Here is a 23,186-nt window from a genome sequence, read left to right as displayed (position 1 = left end):
AGTTGGTGATAGTGATTGGTGTGTACATTAGTGTTGTATAGTAATTATTTCAATCTAACCGATTCTATTGGGTTAGAGGGCTAAGTGTATGCGTTGTTGATTGCCCAGCATTCACATTTACGAACTGTATTGCTACAAGAGACAAGGCATTTACGCGAATCAATCATTTCATTTGCTAACGAGCGTAAAGTTGGTGGATGCTTGACATTTTGGCAGCATCAACGTGGTCATCGCAGAAGAGCACCCCATTAAGCCGACGAAGCGACCTCCAGGCGCTTGAAGCCTCCCTCGGAAGCAACCTGCTTCTGCAGCTCGGCCATGCGCTTCTGGTCACCCAGAGGGTCCGAGGAGTCCCCGTCCAGTTTCCAGGACAGGTACTCGTTGGTGTAGTTGGGCGCAAAGTTGGGGTCCAAGATGCCCAGACGCTTGCCGTAGTTGGTCACCTTGGCCCAGTCGCGAGACACGTTCTTCAGGTCACGGCTGAAGTAGGCGAACGAGCGCTCGAAGATCTTGCGGTTCACGGGGGTTCCCATGATAGGCTTGATGTCAACGTATTCCTCGTAGGCCTTGGCCGGCTCGGCGAGGACGTACTCGGTGGCACGCTTCACGGCCCGCATGAACTTCTGCACCTTTTCGGGGTTGGCGGCCAGGAAGGGGTCGTTGGCGATGTACAGGATGGAGCAGAAGCAGCAGCAGCCCAGCTCGGCCAGCTGGTCGATACGGAGCATCTGGACGTCGTCCCGAGGGCGGTTCTGAGAGGCCAGCCACTCGGCCAACTCAACCATCTGCACGTTCTCAAGTCCAATGCCTGCATCGATGTCGCCGCGGATGATGGCCTTGGTGACGTTCATGCCGCAACGGACGGCAGTGTAATCATCGGCAGTCATGCCGTAGTACTTGGTGAGCTCGTCGATTTGGATCTAAGAGTGGTTAGACAAACAACATATGACTAGTTGGTGGAATGCTAACCTTGCCAAACTCGCCGACATAGCCGATCTTCTTGCCCTTCAAGGAGCGGAAGTCCTCGGTGATTCCACTGTCCTTGAGGTAGACAACGCCGGTGAACGGCTCGTCCAGCAGGGAACCGATCGAGGTGACGGGGAAGTTCCGAGCTTTGGCCTGCCATTGCATTAGATCGCAGCTCATCTGGTTGCTTAGAAGGCACGTACAGCAAGGGTATGGATCATGGCCTTGAAGCCCATGTCGACCTTGCCACTACCGATGATCTCGGTAACATCGGAGGGGTCGTTGGGTTCCAACAGAGCAACCTTCAGGTCTTCCTCCTTGAAGAAGCCCTTGCTCTGGGCGAGGTACAACGGGGCATGATAGGGCGTCGCGTGCCTTTACAAGCACTTAGTAATCGTTCATATGCGCAATGATAGAATACAATCCGACAAAACAATAGAAGAGAGCTACAGGGGAATGGAAATGGAGAAGAAAGAAAAGAAACACCTGTGGCACACTCATACCAGTTGGTGAGAAAGGTAATCTTGTCAGTAGACATCTTGGCACAGATTCAAGTCAAACGACTGGGAATTGTTAGCAGCGGAGACCGAGGAGCCCTCTCATCTCTGGAAGACAAAAGGGAAGGGGAGACAATCAATGCGACGCATGTCCTTTCGCTAGTATTATCTAGATCAAGTTGTGACAGTATAATCTCAGAACGACCGGTCTATACTTCCACAATTCAGTCGGCCCATTGTGATTGTCATGAAACACTTTCAGAACTAGGTTCTGTGTGCGTTCATGTCCAAATCCTCAGAACCGACCGAGTGATAGAAGCATATTCCAGCCGAACACCTGTCATACGCAAGCAGAGATTGTTGTATACATTGTACGATACCTTGATCCGTGAAAACCCATGGCGAAAAGACCCAGGCCCGGCGGGTCCTGGCTGCGCAGCTAGTGAGCCGTACCGAACAAAGCAGCGAATATCGATGAAGGTAGATGGAATTGGATGATAAAGTAGATGTTCGGACGATGGAAGAGAGGGGAGAGAAAGAAAGAGGAAGAAGAGGGGCAGCAATAAATAGCCAGGAAGAGTCACGGGAGTGGGACTTTACCAGAAGGAGCTCGACCAACCCCACCTTCGGCCTCAACAATTCTTCTTATTAACAACAATCCTGATGATTTGATCAACACTCTCGGCCTGTGTTGTCTCGCCGGTATCGCACCCAATCCGCCTATCTGGCAGGTTTATTATCGTCAATGTTAACTCTATCCGGTCTTGCACATCAACCACCGTGCCTCCCCTCCCCCGAGACCCGCTCTCGATTACGACGGTGGGCTGGACCCTGTTTCTCCGATGCAACTAGGACCTCTCTAGTCCGAAGCAACAGAGAGTCATATTGTACGATGTACTTGGATGGTACTGTCCCGATCGGACTATTTTACAATATTTGCTTGCGGTTATAGAGCTGAACAGGTCTATGGTATGAACAACGAGTATGCGTGTAATGCGTGCGTGTTTCCGACTTCAGAATGTCAAAGCAAGATGATTTCATGTCTGTGCACATAGGTGCTGGACGATAATCCCTCATAGAGAAGCCAATCACACCAGCTAGTGGAAAGAAAGCTATTAGCAAGAATAACTAAACATCGATTATGACAAAGCTATGAATGGATGCAAACTAACAAATCTAGACAATTAAAGCGCGCAGATGATGATGATAGGTGGATGCTTTGTTTAACAAGTTCGAGCACTCTCCAAAAAATATTGCAATATCAACAAGTCACAAGGGCGAGGGCGAGGAAACACACTTGATGGCAACAGCAGCTATACAGTATCGCGAGCTGTCCTCCATCACACGAGACCTCGCGAAGGTGGATAGCGATAGAGTCTACTTTATCCCATCTCTTTCATATACACGAGGCTGATCAAGTGTCGCCGTTCACCGATATCCGGTCGAGCGGCGACGACGGTCGATCGCTGGCTTTCTTGGTGCGCAGGGTGAGTGGGAAGAAAGGCTCGTCGGGCTCTTCGTCCTCGTTGGTACTAGATCGGCGAGGGCAGTTAGTGGAAATTTTTACCGCCTGGAAGAGTACAATATGATAAACTCACGGGAGCTTCCAGGCGATATAGTCCTCGGTACTCAATCCTTCCTTGATCTCCTGAAGCGATGCGAAATCTCCAGGGGTCATCACCCCGGAGCGATCCTTAGGCGAGCCAGGAACGGACAGCGGCCGCGACAACTTCTGTTCAGTACCCCCAATGACATCAAAGAAATCTTCGGTGCTACCAAACGAGGACGGGTAGGCTATACGGAGTTAGCAATCGAATAAAAATAACACTTCCGCATTTGAGTCGCAAGATGGGACATTACCTCTTCGCAGAGCCAACTGCCGAGCCTTGACATATTCCAATCCCATGCGCTTCCAGTCCAACAGATCGCTGAGTCGCTCCGTCCGGTTTCTTTGGTTGATTCGCTGTCGTCGACTCTTCATAGTGAAGTTATACATGAACTCAGTCAGTTGGTTCACCGAATCGTCAACGCCCTTCATCCGGCGGTCCACGATGTAGATGCCGTAATCAGACGAATTTTCGATCAATTCCTCCATGTAACAGCCAAATCCTGACAGGTTGGTGGTGATACTAGGGACTCCCATCACTGTACACTCCGCTGGCGTATATCCCCAGGGTTCATAGTAGGATGGGAACACGCCTAGATGCGTCCCGCGGACGAAGTCATCATAGTCCAATGGCAGCACCGGGTTGGAAGAGTTGAGGAACTCGGGGTGGAAGACAACCTTGACACGATCTGAGGAATGGTTGAAAAGCTGGACTCGACGAATCTGGTTCAAGATCGGGTCCTCGTGGTCATTGTTCATATTGTGGGTGACAATCGGAGGGAGCCCATGTCGCTTCATGGCAAACAGGCGACGGCGCAAGAGGACCCGATCTTGGCTGGCCATCAAATCCTTCTCATCTGGCATGTTTTCACCCTCCTTCCATGCCAAACAGCGCTCGTACATGCGTCTTCCAATGCCTTGTTCGATCATCTCAATCGTGTCACGCAATGACTTCACGACGGCCTGTCCCTTCAGCGCCTCGACGGTGAGCGAGGTGGTTTGCGCAGGCATGATAATGAATGCGACGACGGTTGTCTTCGATCCGCTGGCCTTCAGACGGTGATTGAGACGCGCCAGGCCTTCAATGAACATGTCAACGCCCTTGTTGCGAAATTCGTATCTTCCCGAGGTGAACACGTAGAGGGTGTTGTCCAAGTCAAAATCATTGTGACCATAAAAGTGACCGCGGACGAAATCATTGATCTTCTCCTTCGACTGCGAGTGGAGATTCTGAAACTCATGAACTGCCGAGAATTTCTTGACGTTCAATCCGTTGGGCAGAACACCGTCTGGCTTACGCTTGAGCAGATGTTCACTCTCGAAGGCAGTGATATGGGAGACAGTGGTAAAGACGTCTGCCGTGTGGGCGGCCGCTCGTTCGATGCAGTATCGATGGTAGATCCCACGTTTACCGGCCTCCGCATCCACGTCAAAATGATGAAGGTTGTTGTAAAAATCAACAGAGCCCGCGCAAAGGTACCGCCCAAGAAGCGTCGCATGGGTGGTGAAGATAGTTGTCAAGTCCATGTGTCGCTTCTTAGTCAGAGGGAGGGCAACCCCGGCAAGCCATTCATGGAAATGAGCGACAACAGCACGGCGCCGTTCGTGCGCGATAAACTAGTTTTCCATCGGTCAGTGATGGTCAATCGAACGAAGGGAAGCTCAAGAAGGGCAAAGAAGCCAACGCACCTCACCCAAGAACCATGCCACCAAGTATCCAAAGACAATGGCTTCGTTTGTCTCCGTGTCAGCCGACGGCGAAGGAATGCCCGCGGTGTTCCATAGATCCCCCTTCCATTCGTCGAGGTACTTGTACCCAGTACCCGTATCGATGAGAAGCACGCGCGGTGCTCCTTCAATCAGCCAACGACCGTAGATCAGATCAATACCACGTTCCTTCATGGACTTGATGGTTTCCACCATGCGAGGATTTGAGGGGGTCAATTCCTCGACCTCCACGGCTGCCGAAGCTCGATTCAGAGGGCCGATCAAGGTGTAGCGCTCGCCATATTCCGCCGTTGTCACCGGGGCTTTGGACTTGAGGACGGAGTAGATTCCTCCCACCCGGTTGGCGACTTCGGTGGCCACCTCGAAGAGCATATGGTTGCGAACATCTCGCTTGATCGGCTCGCTGCCGTTCTCCTCAGCTGCACTGGCCATGGCGATTGTTATCTCTCAAGAGCTATCGAGCTAGCAACGAAGCTGTCCTTGAGAAGTCACCGGTAGCAAGGACTGAACGAGGGCCGAGCTCTGCTAAGTTAGAGGCTGCAAAATAATCATGGCTATGAGGGAAATGGATTGAAACGGAGGGCAGAAAAGGAGAAAAAGAGGAAGCTCACCCAAGGTCGCTCTTTGTTATGAAAGCGTGCGGGGGAAGGCCGAATGCGGGTGGCGGGGAAACAGGGAGGTCTTCCTTGATTCCAGACCCTGACGACTCTTTGACCCGGACAGAACTCGATAATTGTCAATTCCGAAGAACTTTCAACAAAGGAAACACAGTGAACGAAGGAAGATAAGAGACAGATGAGGGAGAAGGAAGACAAAAAAGAAGGTTGGAGGAAATTAAAGGGAAACAGGGCGAGGGAAGGGAGAGGGGGAAGATGAATGGGCTGTTGCACGGACTCGCTGCTACTGCAAAGCCAGTCTAGCAGGTTGGCAAATGACCACCCCGGTCGCTCTAATTCATTGCAGGATCATCCGACCAGTTGCTAATTCTCCTAGAGGTCCAACTGAAGCTTTGGCAAGGATCGTCCCCTTCTATCTTCGCCCCCGATGATGAAAGTGTCGCGTTGAAGGCGCCCCTTCCGTGCGATAGTGCCACTCTCGTTCGTCGAGTGAAACGGACGGCCTTGCAAGGGTTTTCCCACCATCCAAGAAGTTACGAGGTCCTCCCATCCTTAACATAGCAAAGGGGAAAGGATTGGAGCTCCAAGACCGTCCGTAGCTTGGCTTTGGAGGTCAACGTTGACTCCGCACGACGAAGCAGTGGATCCGGGGAAATCTAATCGGTCATTACGTCATGGTCTGTCTGTTGACTTATCACCATCGTCAAATGGTATTGGAATGGCTTCAATATGGTATCGTCGATGCTGGTACTAACATCTCAGCATTCAAGTTTGCAAAGACTTCGTTCAGTCTCCTCTAATGGACATAATCTACCATGCGGCTTCAAGTGGACCCCTGGCCGTCTTCGTGCGAAGCTTAAGCTCTAATGCCGATACGCTTGTTGAGGATCTATTCACAGCACTTCTAACATGATCTTAACTAACCGGCATAAGGCCATAAGGTGTGCGAAGAGGGCTCGCTCGCATGTTCCCGGACACATCTTGAGGTAATATTCTAGCGAGCTTACACAAAGGATCGTGGCTGGTTTACATGGATTTCGGTAGTACTCTTCTATATGCCTTCTTGTGCTTTCTGATCACTTCACAGGCGACTATCCATACTGATATCGCCGCCTCAACTGTATCAAATCACTGCATAGCTACATTCTTGACTGACGGGGCTCAACAGAATAATGGAATATTAATTAATCGACTCCAACGAAGCAATTTAACCATTGAACATCTCCTTTAGGCAGACTCGAACCCCCAAGTCTCTCATTGTCTATCGAGGAACCTTGAAACAAATCCTCAATCCCAAAACAAAAGCAAAACTCTCTACTCTTTGTCGGTTACAATGCCATTGTTCTTCGAAACACTCGCTTCGGGCATGTCGCGATTAGTGTTCAAACTGAAAGATAAATAAGTCCAGGAGTCCCCCGTAGTCATAGTTCCAAGCAACTCGCACCTTTGCTGGCTGCCGAGAGTGTCTCATATCTAGAATGGGCTTTGCCAAATTCTTCCGTCACAAAGAACGCTTCCGGGGATCGGCCCAGAAGGTCTCCGGCGCTGGGCTGAAAGAGTCGCTGAAAAGGCAGTTCAAAGATTTTAAGAATGCAGTCGCGAAAATTATACACAAGTATCTTTCCCCTTCCCATTCTACTTCTCGTCGTAGTCCATCTCCCGGGTCATTTGGAATCGCCACCGCGTCCGATCCCTCTGTAGCGCCGAGCGATCCACGCCGTTGGCCTGTGTCAAACCCGGATCCTCCTAGCTCTGATTCCTTTGAATCTGATACTCCTGACCCTGACCAAGAGCCCGAACCTGAACAGGGGCCTGTATCTGAACATAGCCTTGAATTTGAACAAGAGCCTGTGCCTAAACAAGGAGCTGAGCCTGAGCATGAACTTGAATATGGACCTGAACCTGTGCCTGGGCATGAGCCCGAGACCGAACCTGATCCAGAGCCTGGACTGTCTTGCTCGTGGATTGAAGACCACGTCCGGAATAGGGAGTCACGTCCGCTTTCCGATTCGAGCTTGGATGTCTTCAAGCACATGATAGAAACAGGATATGTTGCGCAGGCTAGGAGGCTAGATCCCAAAGCATGGGATGAATATATGGACATGGGGCTCAAGATCATTTAGACTGTTGACTTATCTTGATTGCTGCCTTTGGGGTTTTGGAGGCGTAGATGGCGTTTCGGGTGGTTTATACTAGATTGTATAGAATGTATCACATAGAATGAACAATAGAATTTCTGTTTTCCCACCGAGAATGTCCACACAGAGAGCCCTCAGTAATTGGTCATGGTAATACCACAAGCTTTCCCTGGGCCTCGTCCCTCTCCATACATTCGTGTGCCTCGACAATCTCCTCCATCTGAAACATCCGACCAACTCGCACCTTCAACCTGCCATCCTCCACCATCTTCATCAGCTCATTCAACGGCGTCGCCGTGAAATCCTCATCCGAACCGCTATACACCGTCAATTTCGTTTCAGACGGGATCAGCTCCATCGGATTAACTTTTTCCAGGTACCACTGATTGCCCACAATGCCCGTGACCGAGACCGTGCCCCCTTTCTTCACGCAGCGCAGCGAATCAGCCAGTGTCACCGTGCCCACCAGCTCCAGCACCTTATCGAAGTGCTCAGCATCCGCCCGAGCAACCTGCGCCGCCAGGGCCCCATCATCCACCCAAACCTCATCGACACCATACTCACGCAGCAACGCCGCACGCTCCCCCTTCCTCGTCGTCGACGCCACAAACGCCCCATGCGTCTTCGCGATCGCCGCCGCTGCCAGTCCAACAGAGGTCGTGCCACCACGAATCAGCAGCCGATCACCGGCTCTCAGTGACAGCGACCTCATCAGCGCGCCCCACGCCGTCTGCAGCATCTCCGGCAGCGCGCCGAGCACATCCCACGGCAAACTGCTCTTGACGATCTGCACCTGTTTCGCCGGCACGCACGTATACTCCGCGTATCCGCCATCGTAGGCGCGACCCATCCCACCCATGGCCGTGGCAACGGGGCTCCCGAGGGGGAATTGCCGCTCCAGGCCCGTGGCTACGGCGTCAATCACCCCTACCGCTTCGATCCCGAGGATGCGAGGAAACTGCACGGGCGAGTGGCCCTGTCGGGTGAAAAGTTCGGACCGGTTCAGTCCGAAGGCTTTCACTTTGATCCGCACCTGGCCCGGTGTCGGCTGCGGGATGGGACGCTGTATGACCTGCAGGACATTAGGGGGGCCGGGGGTGTGAATGACCACGGCGTTCATGGTGTTTTATTATGAGGAATGGGTTGATTCTTGAGACGAGTGCTTCTTTGCAAAGAGTATATATTTCTGTAATCAGAATGTCGAAATGGACTTCACGTCGCCTCGAGATAAAGCCGAAAGTCTTGCTGAAGACCTGTCAAGGCCGTCTCCTTTATAAAGACAGAAGCAGCCAGCCGTGAAGAAAACAAATCAAACATTTCGATCTGCACCCTCGACGAGCATCTGCGAGTTTGATAGGATGTCAACGCATGCAAAACGGGCTTGAGCCCTTGATGGGCGGGCAGTCGCAGCGTTTGTGCTGTTTGCACTGTTTGGCTAATTTGCTGGCTGAGGCGGAAGATCACACTGGCCCCACTCACCACTACCAAGAACTACACCGGACAACTCCTCCTGGGATACCATTAAATCAACACTCGATCTCATTACGCAGAAGATTTTACGTACTGAGTCCAGAAGCAACAAGACCCCCTTTTCGGTCTCATTCTCAAACAACCGCGATCGACACCTAGATCGAGAAAGCCCGACCAATTCCCTGACCGGATGAAGTCATCTCTCCTGCGGCGTCTCCACAATGACTTCACAATGGTGTCAGCCATTCCACCTACAGAACCAGAACCAGGAAAGCTCAGAAGTCGATGCCATCATCAACAGAAGGAGGATGGGGGTTATAAAGAAGCTTTCAAAGGAACATATTCCCTTGACAACTTAACAGAACCATCAAAACCATCAATCCATCGAATCTACCTCACAAAACTCTCTCTTTCCTACCTTGAAACTACCTCAAAAACACCCTGATATCAAACCATCATGCCTCGCGGAGCTGAATACGACAACGGTGTCCCTCAGAGCGACAACGCCATCGAAAACGGTCCTAACAAGGTCCACGGCGTCGGTAACGACGTATGTATTCCCAAATCTATCCTCCTACCCTCCCCTCCTCTCTAAACATCACTCCGAAGAAGTACATACAAGCTAACACCACATAGAACGCCGACCTCAACCGCACCCACAAGGTCGCCGACCTCCCCGTCGAAGGCATCAACGCCAACGGCCTGGCCAGCGGCGGCGGCAGCTCCGGCCCTACTCAGTCTGGTAGCGGCAAGGGCGGGCATGACCCGAAAACGCTCGGAGAGAACAAGGGTCTCGGTGCGCAGGGCGTTTAAAATCGAGCCCGAACCCTGAAAGAAAAGGAAACGCTTTTGAATGAGTGGTGTCATGAGCATTATCATTGGAGTTGGATGGGATATGTCTATGCTTGTACGATATTTATGAGAATCGGTCGATTAGCATTGAGGCTTCTGCTTGATGTGGAGGCTTATCATAATGAATTGAAAGACTAAGTACGATAAATCCGTGGGTTTTGTAGTTTGTAGAAGAGTATTGTGAAAGAGGTCAACAAGATATAGACAAAGGGTTGGATTATTCTATAGAACGTAAATAAGGATGCACCGCAGTGTATAGAGTAAGGGAAGTTGCGGTAGCATTGAGCAAAATCACTGTACACAGTTCCCTGGGCATTTTGACAGGGAACACCGCGGGAATAGTCAGAGTTGGAGGAATGTATAGAATGTGCAGGTGAGATCTTCCGAGTGTGACCTCGATCGCCCATAGCGGATAATTATAGATTGATCATGCTCAAGATTTGGTATCTTCACTGGTCTTGGGAGACCCCTTCGAGGTATCAGGCTCGGTTGATGGAGGCTCCTGCGCCTCTGTCGCGGTGCTTTTCTGCTTGACTAATTCAAGCAGACGCTCGCCCAGGTTGCCAAAGCCATCTATTTTGCTGAGTTTCGACTGGAAATACTCCGCATCGCGTTGCAATCTAATCAAGTTAGCACAAGTCACATAGTGCTCGAGCGAAAAGCTCACCTTTGTTTTCCACTCTCCGAGGTTATGGAGACTTCTTCAAATGCCTTGGTCCACTGCTCCCGGTAACTGTTGAAAACGGGGTCCATGATCATAGAAACAGTCATGTCGGGCAAATGCTTGCTCAGAACGCGATGCAGTGTGCCGGTTTCTTTGGCCAGTGTTTCCATGTACGGGCTGACGGCGTTGCCATTGGTCACCGCGTTCCAGTCGATCTTCTTCATGGCATTAACATGAATGGAGGAGCGACCGCTCATGATGTCGACAAGCTTCTCATGAATGCCAGACTGATGCTCTTGGTACAATCGCTTCACCTTATCGAACTCGCCCATTAGCGGGCTGCTTAGGGCGTGACGGCGAACAAACTCCCTAATGTACGGTACCAGCGCTATGATGAAACTCAGGGCTTGCGAAGACAAGGCGAGATGTTTTGTGGTGATGTTCTTCAGGCCAGCGCTTCTAGTGGCCCCGGCTCCGAGAATCAGTTGGGAGGACCGGGAGTTGAACAATTTCAACGTCTCTAAAAGACCGGGGGCAATGTCCTGGATCATACTAGGAATATTTGCCATGAGGAACTGAAATTCCTCAATGCTCTTCATCATAGCCATAGCACATGCTGAGAGAATGTATTTCTGCTCATCAATAACGGCGCTTCTGACTTTGTCCTTTCCGGAACCATTGACAGCAGCCGCATCCGAATTCTCATGGCCCTCGGTAGGGGGCTGCCAAATCTTGGAAACCTCCACCCAAGCATCGATATCTTTGGTGCTCGCATCCAAGATTCGTTTCAAGACGGCATTTTCGGAATCGCCGAAGTCCTTGGCGTCCCATCGGTCTGCGTCCATCACTTCGACAATGCGATGGCGCTGTGTATCACCAAACCGGTTGATGTAATCTTTAATCTGGTTACCAACCAATGTCTTCAAAGCGGTGCCGCTTCGCCCAGAGATGGCTTCGCACTCGTCGGCGAAAAGACGGTTGAGGGTAAAGTACTTCAGAAAATCTTCCTTGGGCAACTGAGAGGTCTGTTCAGACCGCACCTTAAGCACCTTGTTGATTTGGGACTGAGCAATGTCAACCGCTTGGCCTAGGAGGCTAGACATATCCAAGACCTGCAATATCTCGTCTTGTGCGACCACCGTTGCCTCCAACCGCGGGTTGGCTTTCAAGTTCTCGGAACTATCCGTAGACCGTCGAACGGGGCTGCGAGGTGAAGATTTAAGTGTAGGGGTTGGTGGATTTCCCAGTCCACTCGCGATATCAAGAAGCACCTTGACTTGGACGCTGAGTCTTCGTAACGATTCACTGATGCCCGTGTATATCTGAGCAACCATGCTATAAGCATCCTCTGCATCCATAGCGCGGAGATTGCGAGCAAGTATCGAAGACTTCTCTTGTTGGCTTAGGCCCTGCGATCTGTGGGTGGAAACGGACACCATCGATTCGTTGTCGTCGTCACTGGAGCTGGGCATGTGCTTCCGAATGAGGCTTTTCATCTCCCGTAGGACCGCAGTCTTGAAAGAGGTTGCTGCGGGGGTCGTGTGATGTGCACGCGCAAGCCCAGTGAGGTGCGCACGTAATCTAGATCTCAGTTCATCATCAAATGACATATACGCTGGAGAGGTTGTGGCAGCAGATCGTTGAGCTCCGCGTTGTCGCTGAAAGGAAGCACCCCAACGCTGCAGTGTCGTGTCCAATGGTGCGTTTTCGACATGTTGTCTCAAATCGCCAAGAAGGTCACTCAAGAAGCGCGCCTCGTATCCACTACCGATCCTGTATCTCAACTGCGCCAGGTCGTCAGATGCCCCCTCGAGGGCTTTGAGTCTTCTGAGGTCGATGGCCTTTCTCGGTTGTTCCCGCGTCTCATCATCTTCAGAGGGACGATCAACAACAAAATCCCCAGACATTAGTCTTTCCACTTCTTCCAGGCCATCTGCGGCCTCTTCAATCTCCCCGTTGTCGACCAACTCTTCACAGCGTGACACAGACTGGACCACATCTCGAAGTTGAGATACGGCGTCGGCGAGCATCCTGACGTTCTCTCTTCGGCGTCGCAGGTTAACGATTTTCAATCCACCCAGGGCCATTTCGCGGTCGATTTTCTGAAGATCCTTTCGTAAAACTTGGATCCGTTTCACCGAGTCAGCAGCTTCAGAATGAAGCTCGCGCAGGGATCCTAGGGCGGTAAAGAACGACTTGGACGCGGTCGAGATTGACGAGATGAGGTGTATTTCCACAGTATCCATATACCATGACAGCTTTTCCTGCAGGATCGCATTGGTGGCAAGCGCCTTTCTCCCAGTTCGGGGAGGTTCCGCCACAACTGGAATATCCGGCCTATCGTCCTTGCTTGGAGTCTTCGGTGGTGTAACGACTTCAGACTTTTCAGAGACCACGTCAAACGTGCGAGGGTTTTCAAGGTGGAAGTCGTCTTCGAAATATACCGGAGGAATTGTGGACAGTGGGGTGACGGCGTGACCACGGCCTCGGCCAGCGGATGACCGTCTCCTCCCCCTTGTGTCATAAGGCGAGCTTGCGCGGGAGCCGGTAGAAATCCCGGAAGGCCGTCGCTCTTGGGATCGCGAAATCAATGACTCGTATTCGTCCGGCTTAGGGGAAGCCTTGCCGCCTCCACGCGCCAACTGCGAGTCCTGGTCACCGGACCCCTCCTTGGCCTGTTGAAATACATCGTACAGTGACCCAACTTGCGATAAGTACGGAGCGAACGCCTTCGAGTCCACACGGGGAATATTCGTCAATGTAACTGGGGGAATATCGCGGGAACTCGGAGGTTTATATCCAGACGAGGCGACTGCCGTTTGGGGGAGCAGTCCGGTGCGGACGATCGGAGGCTGGAGGAGAGTAGAGATAGCTAAGGGGGGATTAGCCAAAGCCCAGGACTTCAATCGCTCTATCAATTGCCAGTGACGAACCATTTTGACCCGATTCTGCTATCGATCCATGACGCTGAGAAGAATCCAAAATCCCTCCAATGCTCGCGACGGAACTGGCGGTCGATCCCCGTCTCAGGGGGTATCTTTGAGAGGGGACGCGGGGAGACTCGAGTGGGTTAAACGACTGCTGCGACAACGACGGTGTCGAGGCTCCCGAGGCTATACTGTCAATCGACTTCCGTGGGCTCACAGAGGACATCTCGCTGATGCCAAATTGGCGACTCCGACAGCCACCGTGCTATTTTGGGGAACACGGTTATCTAAACATGACAAGAGGACAAGCTGTAACGTTCGTTCGAGACTAGCCGGGACAGCACTGATCGACCAATGGCTTTGGCCCCCACAGCTTGGGGATAACGGCGTCTAATTGAGAAAGCGAGCGAGACAAAGAAAGAAGGGAAAGGAAAGTGCAACGTCACCAGGTGCCCGATTGATACGGGGATTTGGTTTGGTCTTTTTGGAGCATGACAGCTCAGCCCCGATCGGGTAAGGCGCCAGGCCCCAAGGCCACGGGGTACGTCGGGGGGATTTCGGCGCTTTAATCTTCCGAGTTGCGGCCTGGGCGCCTGAGGCCTGACCACCAACGCCTCAGGCCAAAAACCACTTAACGCGTCCCGCTCGACGCGACGCGCCGGGTTCGTGTTCCCAGCAAAAGTCGTTCGGATCGACTTTCTCCCTGGGCGGGCAAAAATAGACAGCCATCCCACACTCCATCCTTTCGTCGTCACCTCCACCCCCTCCTCCCCCATTGCAGTCTCCATCATGGATAGGCGCACACCCTTCACCCTGAGCGTGCTCGCTGGTAGCACAGATGGCGCCGAGGAATCTCGGACTCAAATCCAAGCAAGGCTAAGAGAATTCGTCTTGGAGTTCCAGCTGGATAATGCGTTTATCTACCGGTATGTCCAATCGCCTAGCAAATCCAAGTCCAACCCAATTCTCACCCCGTTTATAGGGATCAATTACGGCAGAACGTTCTTGTCAAGCAATATTACTGCGATATTGACATCGCTCACTTGATTTCGTACAACGAAGAGCTGGCACACAAGCTTACGACCGAACCCGCAGACATCATCCCCCTTGTGAGTATCTCATTAGTTGCCGGTCAGGTTTTCTGGTGTTGGATTCTGACATCAACTTCTTTTCCAGTTCGAAGCAGCTCTTCAGCAATGTACACAGAGGATCGTCTACCCCTCCCAAAGAGACATTCAGCTCCCCACTCACCAGCTCCTTTTGCACTCCTCCGCCACTCACATCTCGATTCGGGACCTGAATGCGACAAATATCTCTCATCTTGTGCGCATTCCTGGTATCGTGATTGGTGCCTCTACGATCTCCTCCAAGGCAACAATTGTCCACATCCGTTGCAAAAATTGCGACCACAGCGATAATCTGTCCGTCGAGGGAGGCTTCGCCGGTCTCTCCCTTCCCAGAAGATGTGGACGAGAGAGACAGCCTGGCGAGGGCGTCCAGGAACAGTGTCCTCTGGATCCGTACGTTGTCTCTCATGACAAATGCCAGTTCGTCGATCAGCAGGTTCTCAAACTTCAAGAAGCGCCTGATCAGGTACCCGTGGGTGAGCTGCCACGACATGTGCTCATCTCTGCGGATCGGTACCTCGCAAACCGGGTCGTACCCGGCTCCCGCTGCACTGTGATGGGTATCTTCTCCATCTATCAATCCAAGGGCGCCAAGAAGGATGCTGCAGTAGCGATCCGCAACCCATATTTGCGTGCTGTTGGTATCAGCACCGACCTTGACCACACCGTTAAGGGCAATGCTATTTTCTCGGAAGAAGAAGAGCAGGAGTTCCTGGAGATCAGCCGGCGGCCGGATCTGTACGATGCTCTTGCTCGGAGCATTGCGCCTTCCATCTACGGAAACCTGGACATCAAAAAGTCCATTGTGTGTCTGCTCATGGGTGGCTCGAAGAAAATTCTCCCTGACGGCATGAAACTGCGTGGAGACATTAACGTCCTGCTTCTCGGAGACCCCGGTACCGCAAAGTCCCAGCTGCTCAAGTTCACCGAAAAAGTATCGCCCATTGCCATCTATACGTCTGGTAAGGGTTCGTCGGCGGCTGGTTTGACTGCATCTGTGCAGCGAGACGCAGCAACCCGCGAGTTCTACTTGGAAGGAGGTGCCATGGTTCTGGCCGACGGGGGTGTCGTGTGTATTGATGAGTTCGACAAAATGAGAGACGAAGACCGAGTCGCTATCCACGAAGCTATGGAGCAACAGACCATTTCGATCGCCAAAGCCGGTATCACCACTATTCTCAACTCGAGAACGTCCGTTTTGGCCGCCGCTAACCCCATCTTCGGCCGCTACGACGAACTGAAAACACCCGGTGAAAACATTGATTTCCAGACAACAATTCTGTCTCGTTTCGATATGATCTTCATCGTCCGAGACGACCACGAGCGGAGTCGTGATGAGAGCATCGCGCGCCACGTCATGGGTGTACACATGGGTGGTCGAGGTATTGAGGAACAAGTCGAGGCAGAAATTCCCGTCGACACGATGAAACGATACATCAGTTACTGCCGAACGTATGTCTCACTCCCATCTTATAGCTTCTCCAATTCTTACAAGAACAATGCTAATCAATCTACAGCCGCTGTGCCCCTCGCCTCTCCCCCGAAGCTGCCGAGAAACTTTCCTCGCACTTCGTCTCGATCAGAAAGCAAGTTCACCGTGCCGAGCTCGACGCCAACTCCCGTTCTTCCATCCCCATTACGGTTCGTCAGCTAGAGGCTATTGTCCGTATTACCGAGTCTCTCGCCAAGTTGAGCCTGTCTCCAATTGCCACCGAGGCCCACGTCGACGAAGCCATCCGTCTCTTCCTGGCCTCGACCATGGATGCCATCACGCAAGGTGAGGGCCAAGGCAGCAAGGAGATGATGGAAGAAGTCACCAGGGTTGAAGACGAAATGAAGCGTCGTCTTCCTATTGGATGGAGCACCAGTCTTGCCACCTTGCGCCGCGAGTTCGTCGACGGAAGAGGCTACAGCGAACAAGCTCTGAACCGGGCACTCATGGTCCTTCAGCGCAGGGACACCATACGTATTCGCTCGGGAGGCTCACAAGTCTACCGTCACGGGGTGTAATTTGGTTCTGTCTTCTTGTTCATTGCTTACTTCTTGATGATATGACGCTCGTACGTGGTAGTGTTTACCTGCAGTCACTAATATTGTGGGATAATTTCTGGGTTTATTGTTAGATTTGACTCTGGCACAGCGGGTTGAACGGTGCGATGGCGTTCTTGGCATTGATGGATATACCACAATATATGAAATGATCACACTAGTTGGGAAAAGAAAAACACAATTTCAATCAAACATTAAGACCTAGTATACATGGAGGCAGTATCTGCCGTAACTGTCTTAACCCATACCTCATCAATTCACCTCACCAGTGGCCAGGCTTAGGCCTTGATAAAGTAGTGACTACGCAAAGAATGCAGTGCAGCGATGGGCGCCTGGGCCCCTATCTCGGCGCAACGAAAAAGCAAGACGGGATAGCCAGACAAGGGTTCGATTCCATGCGCACGGTGCCTTCTTATTGTATGTATAGTTTTGGACCGAGGTTTGGTTTCTTTTGAGTTAAATGACACATGTTCCTTTGAGGCAAACGCGATTTGGTTCCCAGGGATCAGACGGAGTGTGTACGGTGTAATACAATTCTCTTCTCACCCACATTATTCCAATCATATTCTTAATCTGCATCATATCGTTTCCGTTTCCGTTTTCAATTCCAATGCAAGCATCGGAGCCCCGCAATGGTCTACCTCACTCTCCATGAGCCATAAGACCAACATGAAGTCCCCATGGAATTTCACCGTTCAAGTCGCCGTGTATAGTGCCATATAAACTTGGGTAGAGCTTATGAGCACGTATATCACCTTGTCAACCAGGTTATTTGCTCATACCGAGAGTTATTGACCGGAGAATAGAAAGTAGTATTAGGTGGGTGGGCAAAAACTATGTAGTCGGAATATATATCCGGGGCACAGCAAGACCAACGCGATCACAACCACAACCGATCAGCAAGGGTGACAATGAGAATAAACCATAAATGGCTCAGTATGAGCTTTGTCCACAAGGAATGTAGTTAAATACCCGACAAGTGCTCTTTGGCCCTCACCATGAAGAACTGCCCTGTGGGTACTTCGAAACAAACCATGCCATACTGTAACATGCTTGAAAGGTCCACCAGTGACCAAGAGCTCGCGGTAGATTTACCCACTTGTGGTAGGGCATACTAAGAGTAGATAGTTACAAGGCATTTCTAGACCTGTAATTAGGATTCAAGCAAACACTTCACAAATAGTCGATCTAGGCAGTCTGCGGACATGACTCTGCACCGCTTAGTGTTGCTTTATAGAGCATAATTTGGTGCCGTTTCTTCAACAACATCCGATATGGTGTAATGGTTAACATCGCCGTCTCTCACACGGCAGCTCGGGGTTCGATTCCCCGTATCGGAATAACCATCTGAGCGTTTCTGTTTTTGTTTTTTCCTTTTGCACTTTGTTTCTTCTCAGCTAGTCTATTGCTATTATTCACTATTGTGGCAGGAATTTTGTTTTTACTATGTCGGCCTCCCAATCTTTATTGAAATCCCTCCTTCAATTCAACGCCCGAAAGAGCCCCCACGCGCCCCCACGCTAGGGGGTGTAAACCTTGGTTTAGCCCTAACTATCGGTGATCTTCTTAACGGCTATAGTATGCGGACTACATGCGTAACTAGGATATCAGATTATCGTCTTAAGCTACCCAAATCCTATATTGAGCGATTATTAGGGCTTGCACGTCTAACTAATGACTGTGATGGAAGCTTACGACGACTTAGAGTTAAATTGAGTACGTTTTGGGTGGTAGTTGATGACAGTATTAGATGAGCATAATGAGACTTTATACAACATTTTGTGCAAGGAATTCATCCGGTAGAGTGCTAGATGTTAGGAGGCTGCTGCCTAAAGCCTGTCACATGCTCCTTCCGTTGGGGGTGGACTTTGTTGCGTTTGGAGGTGCACGGGAAGGGTGCATCATGAAGACATAATGGGCAGTCGGCTATGACACATATTCACCATGAGACAAGGACGATTCCTAGGCAAGTGAAGACAGGAATATAAATACGGGCAGTGAATCTCTCATGTCTATAGAGAGGGAAAGAGCGAAGGAAACGCGAGCTCGACGAATCCTCGAGCATCATAGTAGATTAGCTAGCATCCGGGAGGTTGTCTGCATGATTCCTGACACTGACTCAACAAAATGGTCATGAAACCTATGGGATTAAGAGCCCGGATAAGCGAGAACTATATGCAAATCCATCGCAAAGACAAAAGGATGACTCGACTTCTCCTTCCCGTTTGACTCTTCTTCCTTCCCATCTTCATAGCTACAACTACAACTACTCTTCCACGATAGCGTCTTGATCTTGCCTTGAGAGCACAAATACTGTAGCATACCAATATACTTCAAGTGCATCATATATCATACCTCATGGCAAAGATCATCACCACGACCAACAACAACACCAACACCAACAACATCAGCAGCGGCATCACCACCTCCCACCTCCCATCAAAGCCCGAGTCAAACCAAAGACAAGAAAGACATATCAAAAAGGGCAAGAAACGATCTCGAACCGGGTCCTCCTCTTCCACCGGCACCATCGCCGGCGCCAGCACCACCACCAACAGCAGCAGCAGCAGCATCAGCAGAACCAGCGACACAACCACATACCACACATCGGAGCCCGAATCAAGCGCATCTCCCTCCTCCACCAGCAGCCGCCATACATCCCGCAGCCCGTCCCCAAAGCGTGACTACTGGCAACAGAAGAAAAAGGAGTACACCGAACGCCAAAAACCAGCCAGTCCCGGTCCACGTGCCCATTTCCCAGGGATACTGACCATCGAGTCCCGGGACACGGCACTGCAGAACGCCAAAGAAGCGTACTCAACGCAGTTCGAACCCTCCACTTACTCCAGGCACGTCTTCTGGGCCGACGGGTCGTTCAACGAGAACATTGCCGGATCGACAGGCGCGGCCGTCGTCTACAGCACAGACGACCGAATCGACGACTTCGTGGACCGTGCATACGCGGTGCAAGGCCTCTGGGGCATCAAGTGCCTCAAGCTGTTTGCGATTGGTGCGGCGCTACGAATCGCCGTGGATCGGATTGAGGAGGACAAAACGACAAAGACGCACGAACATAGGGTGTGCGTCTTCACCGACTCTCAGGATGCGATACACTGTCTGGAAGACACGCATTCTGAGCGATTCCCGAGCACGCAGGATTTAGCGTCGACGGTGGGGGATATCGCGAGGAAGTTGGAGGATTTAGGGGCCAAGGTGGAGATCAACTGGATCCCCGGACACAAGAACCATGTGGCCCACAAAAGGGTGGATCAGATGGCAAAGGTCGGGGCGAAATATGGGGCCAACTTTGCGTCGGGCAGGGTGAAGAATAGGTCGGCATATGGGGTGGTTCAAGTGGTGGATACGGGGCTTTTGAGACTCTGATGAGAGGACCCACGCTGTTGCGAGGGCTTCGAGGAGTGAAAGAGGGGGAAATCGAATTGATGTGATATGGTTTATGGGATACCGAGTGTAGTAGGAGATTTCTGTGGGTTTTTACCCCACGGGTTTTCCCTACAGAATGTTACAGCTGCTGGAAGCAGTTGACAGATAGAATTATGATCTCCTAGGATCTGGTCCGTGACGCTTCTCAGTGGCTATCGCGGTCTGGTGGTCGAGTCAAACTAGTGGTCATCGTCAAGATGTCTACATGAAGACGAACCGCCTATATTTACACACACACACACACACACACATGCATGGTTGATGACAGATACGGCAGATACTACCTCCAATGTATACACTTTTTTTGTAATAGTAATGAAGACACATCTTCCCATTCATATTCCTTGAGACCTTTCAAAGACGGGTCTTCTCACTGAATAACCCAGTAGCGTAAACAGCGATAACTGAGTGCAGTAATGGCACCACGAATAATGACTACACTGGCCCTTCGACTCGCCTGGTCAGTTATACTAAGCCCTCGGGAGGACCAACACGTGGAACGGTGGGACATGTGGTGCCTGAGATCGACGGCTAAGCTTTTCCCGCAGCCTCAGGCCCACCAATCCACCCCTGCGATGTACAACTCGACCTCGAAGTTTGCTGGGTATACCTAACACTTTCAAACGGCGTTTGCACAACAATCGCCAAGAGTTCGTATTGCATGATGTATATCAATCTATCCTGTACACTCGTATCATTCTTCTCGTCCTAATTTCGAGTAAATTTATGGAGCTCTAACCGTGGAATCGTGAACGGAACCCAGCATGTATACCCACCTTACTTCAACGACCCTGTCGTTGAAAGTCCCGCAACATTGGGGTGATCCTCACCGAATCGGGTGAATCACGCTCCAGATCTCCCCTCCCTCCGCTCAAATGCAGCTGATATTGTCACTGTTCTTCTCTTGTTCCTTCTCCTTGCGTCTTCGCAACGGGTTTGCCCTCTGTTATGCCTCTTGCTTGACGCGATACCTGTTTCCCTTGCACGTCTGCGCTCGCACTATACTCTCTATCGCGTTACTGTTTTACGTGTGTTGTCTCCGCCTCTGCGTACGTGGTGCTGTCTGTGCGGCTTCGCGTCTTCGCGCCCGTGTTTCGACCGCCCACAATGGCGCCCGAGAGCAAAGTCGAGAAGATAAGAAGAGCCTCTCAAGTATCTAGACTAGATACTGACGTTTATTGCAGAAAGGACCGATTAAATGTTGGCATTGCGATAAACCAGGCCACTTTAGACGAGACTGTCGCAAATGGGCCATGGACACGATGCAGTCTCTGAAACAGAATCCGGACAGTCTCACCGCTAGCCAACAATTGGATCTCCTCTATCGTGCGACTCAAGTGCTCCATGTAAGGTTTGCAATGTATGTGCTTGACCATCATGTTTGCTAATAGAGCAACGGATAGCGCGTCCGATTTTCTTCGAAAAAGCGCAAGAGACCCGACCGGAAAAGACAAGACCGTAGAGATGATGAGAAGAGTGTTGATAAGAGAAAGAAAAGAAATGGATTGAGACTGAAGATGGGGTAATTGAAAAGTGATGGAGTATGTTTGTGTCCGTGGTGTCTGTTCTTAGGTTTCGTAATCCTTTTCTTGTGTTTGATACTTTATCTTATAGCAAGAGCAATGCGAACAGTTTCTCGGACATTAGCGGATCGACGTGGCATTCACACTCATGAGTTAACTACTGTGCCACCCCGATTAAGCCGGAATGAACATCACGCGTCAAAAGGCAACAGCAAAGAAGACAATCAAGTTAAACATCTTCATACCCTGCCAAATACCATAAAAGCTTCTTTCCCCGTTTAATGAACTGTCGACTATCTACCTAGTCAGTGCAGCACAGCGCCTTTGACCCGCTGAGACAGCAGGGGCCTGGTCCTAGACAACGGCCCTTGGCCTTTTCCTTATAGCCATCGGGACACTTGCCCTCGCAAAAGGGAGCGAATCCGGCTACGACGCCTGCGGAGAGAGCGTACAGTTAACATCTTCCCAATTCGCAGGAAAAGGGCACAGTACGTACATTTGTTCCCACCGTCAACTTCAATAGAGGGCTGAGTCTGCACGTCTACAGTCTTCTCAACGGTGATTTCGTAGTGCTCGACAACAGTCTCCTCAGCTTCCTCGGACGGGGCGGCTTCCTCGTTGGCCATGGAACCTGGATGGTCAGTCTTAAGAAATTCTACATTCATCTGCAGGAATGGGATAACTCAACTATAACAACACAGTCTCTTCATTCCCACGACGCAGCATTTGCCTACGCCGCAGGCATCCCATCCTCGTTGAACAGTGCCTCCGGGACAGCCACTGCTGCACCAAGGGGCGGTTCCGCACCAGACACCTACAGATGAAGGAAATCAGAGAATGTCTCAAAGATTCTGATTCAACATGGAGGAGCTGAGAACATACAGTTCGGATTCTCACGACCAGCGTCGGTGCAGCCTAGAGCGCCGACATCCCCATTGGCTAGGAGGGTCTGCTGTTGGTCGATATTGTCTATTGAGATCAAGTAAGTTTATGCTCAATGCCTTGGATGTGAGACATACGGATGGCAGACGCAAGGCATTGTCCGATCAGGGCCAAGGCAACGATGGTGAACTTGAAAAGCATCTTGTGCAGGTATCGAGTCCGATTTTTTGATCTTCTTGCTATGGTAGTTTGGAATGTATGCTGATGAGTTGAAAATCAAGCGGATTCAGGCTCGAATTTATCCTCGCCCTCGTTCGAGTGCTTCTACTGCTGTCCATCTCTACAAGGTAGCTTTCGGACTGCTGACTCAAGCAAATCAAGTCCCAGGATGCATGTGCTCAAACTGGCTGGCTGCTGTCCTATCTGAAGTATATGTGACGACTTTCCCAAGCTGCAGCGTGGCTGACAGATACTGCAATGCTGGTTCGAGAATCCAAGCCTCCCATACGGACGTGTGGTGAAAATGGAATGCAATTGGAACAGGCACCACACCACAGAGTTGTGACAATGGTTCATGGCTGGCTGGCGGGTGCTTACGGTGTCTACGAAGATCATTGTCCGAGTATACTCCTTGTATATTCAGAGGTCATAGTTCTCGGGCTTTGCCACTGAGAAAAAGATCTAGATTCTCGATCA

General features: G+C 51.0%; 9 protein-coding genes and 1 non-coding gene across 11 annotated transcripts; 5 read left to right on the top strand and 5 right to left on the bottom strand.

Moving 5' to 3' along the window:
* Positions 1-248: 248 nt before the first annotated feature.
* nmt1 (NMT1/THI5 family protein) lies at positions 249-1,504 on the bottom strand (the record flags this gene model as incomplete). Its single annotated transcript, XM_046090058.1, has 4 exons — positions 249-920; positions 970-1,119; positions 1,170-1,341; positions 1,470-1,504. The coding sequence occupies 4 exons, from the start codon at positions 1,502-1,504 to the stop codon at positions 249-251; spliced, it is 1,029 nt and encodes a 342-aa protein (XP_045946030.1).
* A 1,373-nt stretch (positions 1,505-2,877) lies between these two features.
* On the bottom strand, positions 2,878-5,229 carry GSY1 (glycogen synthase; the record flags this gene model as incomplete). Its single annotated transcript, XM_046090057.1, has 4 exons — positions 2,878-2,995; positions 3,062-3,257; positions 3,324-4,686; positions 4,759-5,229. 4 exons carry the CDS (start codon positions 5,227-5,229, stop codon positions 2,878-2,880), a joined length of 2,148 nt encoding a protein of 715 aa, XP_045946029.1.
* A 1,663-nt stretch (positions 5,230-6,892) lies between these two features.
* Positions 6,893-7,537, top strand: LDX57_008332 (uncharacterized protein; the record flags this gene model as incomplete). The annotated part of the gene is made up of 1 exon (XM_046090056.1): positions 6,893-7,537. The coding sequence occupies one exon, from the start codon at positions 6,893-6,895 to the stop codon at positions 7,535-7,537; it is 645 nt and encodes a 214-aa protein (XP_045946028.1).
* A 160-nt stretch (positions 7,538-7,697) lies between these two features.
* Positions 7,698-8,672, bottom strand: LDX57_008331 (zinc-binding alcohol dehydrogenase family protein; the record flags this gene model as incomplete). Its single annotated transcript, XM_046090055.1, has 1 exon — positions 7,698-8,672. The coding sequence occupies one exon, from the start codon at positions 8,670-8,672 to the stop codon at positions 7,698-7,700; it is 975 nt and encodes a 324-aa protein (XP_045946027.1).
* Positions 8,673-9,059: 387 nt separating this feature from the next.
* LDX57_008329 (uncharacterized protein) lies at positions 9,060-13,914 on the bottom strand. Of its 2 annotated transcripts, XM_046090052.1 has the most exons (3): positions 13,472-13,914; positions 10,542-13,410; positions 9,060-10,494 (listed from the first exon to the last, which is right to left on the bottom strand). In XM_046090052.1, exons 1-3 carry the CDS (start codon positions 13,689-13,691, stop codon positions 10,308-10,310), a joined length of 3,276 nt encoding a protein of 1,091 aa, XP_045946024.1. In that variant the 5' UTR covers positions 13,692-13,914; the 3' UTR covers positions 9,060-10,307. The 2 variants fall into 2 exon arrangements, with proteins under 2 accessions (XP_045946024.1, XP_045946025.1); XM_046090053.1 differs by having other exon boundaries at positions 10,542-13,914.
* Positions 9,480-9,835, top strand: LDX57_008330 (uncharacterized protein; the record flags this gene model as incomplete). Its single annotated transcript, XM_046090054.1, has 2 exons — positions 9,480-9,572; positions 9,659-9,835. 2 exons carry the CDS (start codon positions 9,480-9,482, stop codon positions 9,833-9,835), a joined length of 270 nt encoding a protein of 89 aa, XP_045946026.1.
* A 295-nt stretch (positions 13,915-14,209) lies between the features above and the next one.
* On the top strand, positions 14,210-17,186 carry MCM5 (MCM DNA helicase complex subunit MCM5). The gene is made up of 4 exons (XM_046090051.1): positions 14,210-14,391; positions 14,448-14,574; positions 14,642-16,044; positions 16,110-17,186. Exons 1-4 carry the CDS (start codon positions 14,255-14,257, stop codon positions 16,600-16,602), a joined length of 2,160 nt encoding a protein of 719 aa, XP_045946023.1. The 5' UTR covers positions 14,210-14,254; the 3' UTR covers positions 16,603-17,186.
* Positions 17,187-17,909: 723 nt separating this feature from the next.
* Positions 17,910-17,981, top strand: LDX57_008327. Its single transcript has one exon. It is a non-coding gene; the product is annotated as a tRNA-Glu (tRNA).
* A 1,018-nt stretch (positions 17,982-18,999) lies between these two features.
* LDX57_008326 (uncharacterized protein) lies at positions 19,000-20,025 on the top strand (the record flags this gene model as incomplete). The annotated part of the gene is made up of 1 exon (XM_046090050.1): positions 19,000-20,025. One exon carries the CDS (start codon positions 19,000-19,002, stop codon positions 20,023-20,025), a length of 1,026 nt encoding a protein of 341 aa, XP_045946022.1.
* A 1,884-nt stretch (positions 20,026-21,909) lies between these two features.
* Positions 21,910-22,691, bottom strand: LDX57_008325 (uncharacterized protein; the record flags this gene model as incomplete). The annotated part of the gene is made up of 4 exons (XM_046090049.1): positions 21,910-22,043; positions 22,105-22,239; positions 22,491-22,577; positions 22,628-22,691. The coding sequence occupies 4 exons, from the start codon at positions 22,689-22,691 to the stop codon at positions 21,910-21,912; spliced, it is 420 nt and encodes a 139-aa protein (XP_045946021.1).
* Between the last annotated feature and the right edge of the window lie 495 nt (positions 22,692-23,186).

Source organism: Aspergillus melleus (genome assembly GCF_016097325.1).
Source record: "Aspergillus melleus strain CBS 546.65 chromosome Unknown contig4, whole genome shotgun sequence".
Classification (NCBI taxonomy): Eukaryota; Fungi; Ascomycota; class Eurotiomycetes; order Eurotiales; family Aspergillaceae; genus Aspergillus; species Aspergillus melleus.
Note: the sequence above shows the minus strand (reverse complement) of the source record. Positions and strands in the feature narration are given on the sequence as shown.